This window comes from Plodia interpunctella, chromosome 14 (genome assembly GCF_027563975.2).
Source record: "Plodia interpunctella isolate USDA-ARS_2022_Savannah chromosome 14, ilPloInte3.2, whole genome shotgun sequence".
NCBI lineage: Eukaryota > Metazoa > Arthropoda > Insecta > Lepidoptera > Pyralidae > Plodia > Plodia interpunctella.
Genome location: NC_071307.1, coordinates 4,703,424 through 4,712,165, shown reverse-complemented (window position 1 = coordinate 4,712,165; position 8,742 = coordinate 4,703,424). Strand labels below are relative to the sequence as shown.

The 8,742-nt window shown below is 35.0% G+C and overlaps 1 protein-coding gene across 1 annotated transcript; it reads left to right on the top strand.

The window, feature by feature from the left end:
- Nucleotides 1-1,008: 1,008 nt before the first annotated feature.
- On the top strand, nt 1,009-6,799 carry LOC128675244 (uncharacterized). The gene is made up of 7 exons (XM_053754539.2): nt 1,009-1,060; nt 1,526-1,801; nt 1,890-2,007; nt 2,384-3,105; nt 3,585-3,852; nt 4,393-4,468; nt 5,045-6,799. The coding sequence occupies exons 2-7, from the start codon at nt 1,714-1,716 to the stop codon at nt 6,740-6,742; spliced, it is 2,970 nt and encodes a 989-aa protein (XP_053610514.1). The 5' UTR covers nt 1,009-1,060; nt 1,526-1,713; the 3' UTR covers nt 6,743-6,799.
- The last annotated feature ends 1,943 nt before the right edge of the window (nt 6,800-8,742 follow it).

The following is an 8,742-nucleotide window of genomic DNA, read 5'->3' as shown; positions in this document are numbered from 1 at the left end:
CAGTGAGAACTATTATTTATACAATGTATTAAAATACATTATTCTTAAGCTAAACTGTGTTTTAATGAAACCGTTGTCTTAAAAACTATACGTAATTTCCTATGTATTAGTATCTTACCTATAATATCACAATAATAAGTCATATTAAAAAGTCAGTGTGTTTTTCTGTCTTTTGTTAAGTGCCATGTTTAAATCATCTAGTGTTACAAGAGTGAAACAAAGGTCCTGCATATTGCCAAAAACAATCTACATTCACAAAATGGCCTGACTTAGTAGGTAACCTAAGGAAATAAATGACTGCAAACATCACATTTTTAGAGAGAATTAATTATATGAATGTCAAAATTAGCAAAGAAATATTAAGTGAGATCGTTTTTTTTTTTCAATTAGACGTATAACACGAACCCAGAGTTCTTTTGTTTATCTCTCTCTAACTCTCGTCTGAGTATTTTCCTGGTTACTTCATTAGCTGTCAAGCATGGGTGCCCAGAATTCTAGGTTTTCCTATTATTTTCCACGTCACACAAACTTTGATATCCATAATTATCCAACCATTGCATTGGCACATTCACTTTGAGCGAACAACCCATAGACTTTACGAAAATTATGGCGGAAACAGACAACATATATATTGACATAGATAAATCATCGCAACCGAACTGAAAATCAAATAGTAACTAGATAATAAATAATAGATCCGCCATTCACTGCTATTAATTTATCTCTAAAATTAAAACACCGTAATGTTTCTGTTTTTGTAATGTTATTTTGTACCAAATAAACATTTTTTTTTTCTTTGTTCCTAATAAGCCTACAATATTTGGCCATAAAATTATTGACTCATAATGCTATCGACGGATTTTTAAGCATTTTTAAACGAAAATTGTTTAATAATGCTTAAAAAATCCGTAAACATACATTTTTTGACTAAACAATGGGAAAAAAATTGAAAAATAAAGGTTCCTATCCGTTTATTTTTAATCACAGTGCTAATTATGTTGCCAATTCATACACGCGTTCCTCATGTGAATTGAAGTTAAATAGCTTCAATAAAAATAATGTAAAACCGCATTCTAAAGTCTTTGTGATTGAATAAAATTTCTTCGATTATCATAAAAAAGAATATCTAAAAACAAACAAATGCTACTTGTTTTATTGAGTTTCGTTTAACATATCAGATAGATATTCCTATATTCTATTCCTGAGGTAGACATCCACGTTATCTATCCGAATTTATGTCGAAATTAAAGTCGAATTAAAAATAATGTAGGCAATAGTAGATGTCTAACTCGATTGAATACGTAGGTAGTATCTAGACAAAAAAAATCGGTTTGAATTCATAAAAGTATTCTTTAACGTACAATCGCAACGGAAACGATTTTTTTAGAACAAGTTACTTATTGCTTAATTTGGACATCACAACTTGGAACACCGCTCCCATTGAGTAGTAGTGCTTTTACTTTTATTGCCTAACCTATTTATCTTTTCAATGCTCGCATTGTGTGATTGTGCTCGCTAACTGCAGGCAAAACACCTCGATTGATATCGAACGCGAATGGTTTTCGTTGGTAAAATTTTTATACCAAGTGTTCAAGAAAAATCCAATGCGATTTTGTCGATAAAAGTGTATTTTTTACTTATTTTACACAGTGTTGTGTTTAATTTAAATAGCAATATGTCGGTAGGAAAAAAGTGTTTAATTCTTAAATTACGATGAAAAAGTCAATGAAGTGGATTTTTTTCGGATTTTTATCAAACATATTGTTGACGTCGGCACACAAGTTGAGTTCTCCTTACTTTGGTATGTAGTATTTGTATAAGTAGTTTTGTTATAATTCAGTAGTATTAATGTTATGTGTACCTATTGAATTTGCGACATGTTTCGACAGAATGTGGTGCACACGGCAGATTTGAGTACTGTATAGACAACATACCGGGATGCGTGGTAGGCTGTCATTGCCATCCGGGATACTTCTTCGATACGGAAACAAAAGTATGTGAGCCTAAGTAAGTTTATCGAGATAATACTTTATTATTCATAAAAATAAAACAATTTATACTTCACTTTCCAATCTCTATCGGCCGCTTACGTAACCCATCATAACTCTTATGCGAAACCGGTTACGAATGAGTAGGTTTATTACGAAGTTTACTCTTTTATTAGAACAATTGGGAGTTTGGTCGGAAGTCTAGTAAATCTACTGAGAAGAAAATTCCCAGCAGTTCGACTAATGTGACAACTAGGTAGGAGGTAACAAATAATGCACGTATTTTATATCACACTGATTAAAATAGTACCAAAGTTAACCTAGTACCTATCCAGAAATATTCTCACTATCTGTACCAAATTGTCTCTAATTTACTAACACGCTAATATTTTCAGTGTCAGACTTCAACATAGAGTAGAGTACAGAAGACAATATATGGAGGAGTTCAGTCCAACCCCCATCCTCACTACTGCATCGGGACCCACGCCCACACCGACCACCACAAGTGTGATAGATAAAAACGTCGACGCCATTGCGAAAGACGCCGATGATCTCGGGGACTGGTTATACAATCAATTCTTTAAAACGTTAGAGAATCAGGTGATTCATGGAGAGAACAAAACTGAAGAAAGTCCAACCAGACGGAAAGGATCAGATTCCTCAGACTCTGGCAGTACAAGTAAACCTGGTCAGCGATCGAAACTGACCTTGCCGACACGGAGGAGTCACCGCAGACACACAAAAAGGATGCTGAAGAAGAAACGTTCAAAAAAAGGTTTAAGAAGGAAGCTATTGCGTATATCTGAGGATGACAGTTTATTCGATTCCAGTTCAGGAAGTTCTAGTTCTGATTCTAGTTCGTCATTTTCTTCGGAGGGGTCGTCCAGCGACGACGATTCGGAATGTTCTCGTTCTAAAGAACGGGGTTCAAAGGGGCATGAACATGGTCGGAAGATTTTGATGATCAACAAGAAGCCGCCGATCCCGCTGCCATCCTTCATCTTCATGCCCAACATGGAGACGCCATACTTCCCCCCGCTGGGCCTGCCACCGCCGCCGCCGATGCCTGTACCGATGTACCCCATGATCCCAGTTCCCCCCATGATTCCCATGCCAAGTGAGTTGGTCTTTTAGATTTTATGTAAATTTACTTTGTTCGGTTTAACGCGATTCTTTTAGTTAATTTTTGTAAATGTTAAAATACTTGAAAATGCATCTACAAGGTACGTTATCTCAGGGCAATGAACTGCTGTGATTTGTGACGTTAGGACGATATATCACGTTCCATGGGTAAAGGTACCTTATGGTCTATAAATTTAGTTACATGTTTTCTTTAATCAGGAAAAAGTACTTATTGTACTTAAATTCGATTCCAAGTTTGTAATAAAATAAGGTACTACTTAAATTAATAGGAATATATGAATGTTTGCTTCCTCACAAACAAAAAATATTTTTTCAAACCGGTCCTACCCCATGGCGCAATCGCGATTTGTCATCGCTCAATTTATTTTTCTTCAATAACAATCGAAGGTGAAGTTAACTAATTTCCACACACGTAAGTAATTTTTTAAACATATTACTTATGTTTTCCTCCAGTGCCACCTGCACCCGCTCCTGCTACAACGACAGAACCTCCCCACACTACAGAAGCTCCTCACACAGAATCTCACACAGAAAATCATGAGCACCATACTGAGCAACACACCGAGCATCACACGGAACATCACACCGAGCATCCCTCCCATCACACTGAACATCCCCCGGAAGAGGATCACACTCCCGGAACTCCTGAGGAGGAGAACGGTAAACATGACAATGGGGAAAATGAAGGGGTAGAAAAACCAGATGGAGACCCAACTCGAAGGTAAAAACTGTTGTATATTTTAACGTCTATCTTACGAACCGATGCAAATGCATATGTCTCGATTCTCCGCGATCGACGGGTTAAGATATCAAAGTTTTCTATATCCTTTACGAAAGATTTCGAAGAATTACAATATACCTATAAATAAATAATATTGTCCTTCATCCTTCGTTGTTGTGTATTACATTCTACATAATGGCCCTAAGCCATGAGGTATATGACTATAAGAGTACGAGAGAATGAATATGGCAAAAAACAACTTCGCGATGTGTACAAGGCAACAAAAGCTTCATCACTAGAGTGGGTTCCACTGTCAACTTCTTTGTCGTTACCTTTAACGTGCGCAGATAAATGAAAAGTACACCATTTTGTCTAAGCGTCAGCGGCGCGCACGTTAAAATCAATGTCAACACACTAATTCTTTTTGTATGCGTTATATAAGATCGAAATTTCAATTGATTCATATTTCACACTTTGTATTTACTTAACTTTCTGTTGACCTGACACCTTAATTCTGAATTTTAAAATATATCTTTTCAGCCGATCCAGCAGAAAGTTTAGAACAGGAAAAAGAAAACAGAATGCAAAACCCAAACATACTGCAAGAGACAGATTCGTAAGTGTAACACGTTACCTAAATAGGTATAATTCCATAAATGTCTTAATTACTTAACTCATTACGATAGTAGTTACAATTATCAGACAACGAAGGATACCAAAGACGAAGTGCGAAGTGGAGAAGAAATATACACAAATGACTCTCTCATTTGTGTTGTTGTCTCGTTCAACATAAAAGGCATTCACAAATATCGTCAAGTTCAATATCTTGCGACACTAGTGGAGTGCTGTACCTATGTCCGCATTTGTTAACGTATAAAGATAAAGCCAAAAAACAAAATTTTAGAATTAAGCTTGTATGCCAGTAATTTATTGTGACGTCATGGATTATACTTTAAAGAGACCAAAAAAAATTAAATCTCGTAATATTAATTAATCAGTGTTATTAAACACTGATTAATTAACGTGACATTTCATTATCGTGTTTGATTATGTAAATACCTTCATAGGTTTCATTTTTTAATCAGTCGAATAGCGAATTCTATAAAAAAATATCTGCTAACTAAGCTATGTGAGAGTGTTGCTATATTTACTATTTTACAAACTAATACCTCGGATTATATTTAATTTCCAGATAAAAAGAGTACAAGAGAAAATGATGGCAAAACATCAAATGCAACAAGAACAGCCTTATCCCCATGAGCTATTCGAAACATTTGGGGATCCTAATTATCCCGATTTTGGACCTAACATGAGGTTAGAAGCCGAAGTTAACGAACACCCAGAGGCCATATTCGGAGAAAGAAATCCTCATTCAGAAGGCACTTACGGTCACAATGTCAACTTCAAGTACTTATCGGAGTTAATTCATAAATTAAATAATAGTGACTTCCAAACACCTCCTCGGCCACTACCGATGCATCTACTACGTCCACAATTAAATCCTAATCCACCCCCGAATCCCAGTCCATTACCAAATCCACAAATGAATTCGCGTCGAAAAATACCTCTGAATCCACATCCTAATATAAATTCAATCCCAATTTCAAATATAAATCCAATTATAAATTCAAATCGGTATTTAAATAGTAATAAAATTGTACCGATAGTGAAAATCAACAATCAACCGCTTCGGAGAACAAACGACGCACTTGTAGTCACTGAAAAGGATGACTATGCAGACCTTGGAAGGCAGATAGCTGCACTAGTACGCAAAATAGATTCCAGAGGAGAGCGGCAGATCGACGTCGACTTAGAAGGGGAGAGGACGTTAACTAATATTCCTCCACAAGCTATTTTAAATGACAATGGTTTTTCATCTCGGTCATACTGGGAAAGATTTGCGAGATCTCCATTTAAAGTTAGTTTTACAGAAGACAATTTTGATCATATAAATAGTAACGAACTATTACAACTTCAACAGCTAAGTTTGGAAGATCAAGTAAACAATGCGGCCACTACTCCACGTGCTTTCAATTTGCATCAATTAGAAAACATAATAAGCCTTATTCAACTAATAAAGTCTGTTCGAGAGAAACAAAGTAAAATGGAGATTCCTAAAGCGCCTATAAAAATGAGCCTGATGGCACCATTGCAAAATTATTCTGAGAGCAATATAACGACACCAAGAAATCCAGATGTAAATACTGTCTTTAAAACACGAACTGAAGAAAAAATAAATAACAAAACTGTAGAGTATACTAAGCAAATGACCCAAGATAAACTTGAAGCAAAGCCTCCAGAAATACCACAAGAAAAACCTGAAAATAAACTTACTCACGATGAACTTCACGTTGTACATCGAGAAAAACTCCAAAAAAAACCTCTACAACTACTTCTAGGAATCCCTCTGGAAAAACCTCCTGAAAAGCCTCAAGAATTATTTAGAATTTCATCGCCAGAACAACCTCAAGAAAAGGCACAGGAAACTCATTACATAAAATCTCATCCAACGCAGTTAAGTTTTGCCCCTCCTAATAATTTATATTTCCCAAGGGGTTTCAACGACGTCTCGAAATATAAATATGGTAACCTTAAAAATCTTGCGTCCCAACGATTTAAGATACCATTGAGTCGCCTGTTACAGCACGCCGCTATAGAACCGATAAATGCGAGACTTAAAAACCAAAACTTTGATAACCAGAATAGAAAAAAAATTCCACAACGTATACAAAATTTACACAAGGATAATCACAAAACTGGGGGGCCTAACAATGGCATATACCAACACTACGATAACATAGTCAAAACCCCCACTTTTTCAAGTGGTAAACAAAATAAACCATCCTCTTATTTTCATCATACGGTAAACCATTTCGATTACTTTGATTAATGTAATATATATATATAATATTTTTAATACAGATTTACTAAATGTTTTTTGTTAAAATTGTGTTATTTCTATTTAAATATACCTCATCATAAGAAATAATTACGTTTGAAATGCTTATGCACCGATTTGGCCTGTACTTTATGGTATAGATCGGCTTTGCTACGAATTTGGGAAGGTAGATTTGCTATATCATGTGTATGTACGATACAAATCCGTCCTACTGCAGTGCATAGATTATGTGTTGGCAGTTCTCGCGTCAAGAGGACGGTCAAAAACAGATTTGCATCCAGAACAATGACACAACAAAGGAATTATTAAAAGGTTGAAATGTAACGTGTGCTCCACTATCGTGCCATGCCTTTTGTGAGGCATGTGGTAATCCTGCAGTATTCTTCACAGACAATTTAATTCCTGTTTCATAATACTGGATAGTTCCGAGTGAAATAGTGCGCTGCATGCATGATGCACGCGAGTGCAAGCTTGCAGACTGTATGCGAGCTATCAGCGGATGAGCTCGAGCGCACGGGATGCGATTTCAACTTTAGCCGCCTATTCTGAAACGCTATAACAGTCAAAAGCACATCAATTCATCAAATTCCATACCGAATGCTCTACAACTACTCCATTAAACATAGAGGTCCATATCATAATAACGTACGTGCATTTAATATGCCGTTGATTGTTACCAGGATATTTTTTTAACAAAGAAATTATTGATAGTGACAATTTTAAATGAAAATTACATCCCACCTTTCTTGTGATGATTACATAATAAATATTAATCGACATTTTAAAAATTATTGTCCGCAATCCAATAGCAATGACTATACATTTTCTTAAATCAAACAGAATTTGCCGGCATTTATAAGCGCATCTTATAGCGGCTTATTTCCCTGAAAACGGTTGCATCTTTCAGCGTACGAAATATATTTCAATAAATCTCTGATTCAGAATGTAGTTATGTCAGATAAATATAATAAAAAATCTGCTGACCTTATTAAATACAAGTTTTTTTAGTTGAGATAAATTAATAAAAAAAAAATTAATTCATGGTATACCTATATATATATCTTAATAAACACGGTAACACTGGTAAGTAATATTTTTCACTCCAAGTTACTTAAATAGCAAATTTCCTATTTGATAACAGCAACTTAGTAAATCAAGAATAATGTTATTTGAGAGAGGAGAAGGGAAGTGTGATCCAATAATATACAACCGCAATAACCATTACATACGAACTTACATCTGTAACGGCGCAACGCAAGTCCGAAAACTATTTATTCAAATCGTAAAATTATTGAATTGTAGCGAATACCCATATTTATTTCTTAGATATTAGATAGTAACTATTGATTAAGTATCTTTAGTTGTAGTATGAATTTATATTTTGTGTAAACCGATTGATATTTTTCCAAATTGTTCTAGACCAAATTAATTTATATTTTAAAATTTACTTTCCGCCTTCGAGATGGAAGCAATTTCTGAGGATGAGATTCAGTATCTCCCGCTATATCGATGAAATATACTCTACTTTGTTTTGGTTCAAGATCTGACTTAATCCTGGACCTGGAACCATCGTAATGACCGGGAAACGTATAAATTTATGTCGTGTAGTTTTTTTTTTTCATTTATTTGGATTAACAAACAGTTTCACACTAATTATAGCTAGAAGTTTTACATCAAAGTAGTCTTTTTTTTTAAATCCTTTCCTATTTGCTATTCAATATCCCTATGTATTGTTATTCAACAGTCAAGCTAGCTGACAATTTCTATTTCATTTGATTCTCCCGCGATGGGTTGACTATTCTGAGAAGAATTTCCCTTACTAAGTAACATTGGTGTCATGTTTTATTTATTCACTTCGATATTAACAATATTTTTTTTATTTGTAAGGCTATCTCGAAAAATTGGCGATAACCTATGTCATTTATATAAGCTATCCCAGCGTGGTCTCAAAAACATAAATCTGAATACAACAACGGGAACAAACAGAACCG

Excerpts from the sequence above, each read along its gene's own strand:
- LOC128675244 (XM_053754539.2), top strand. The coding sequence starts at position 1,714 with ATGAAAAAGTCAATGAAGTGGATTTTTTTCGGATTTTTATCAAACATA. Across the intron at positions 3,853-4,392 it reads GATGGAGACCCAACTCGAAG|CCGATCCAGCAGAAAGTTTA; the intron begins GTAAAAACTGTT and ends ATATCTTTTCAG. Across the intron at positions 4,469-5,044 it reads ATACTGCAAGAGACAGATTC|ATAAAAAGAGTACAAGAGAA; the intron begins GTAAGTGTAACA and ends TTTAATTTCCAG.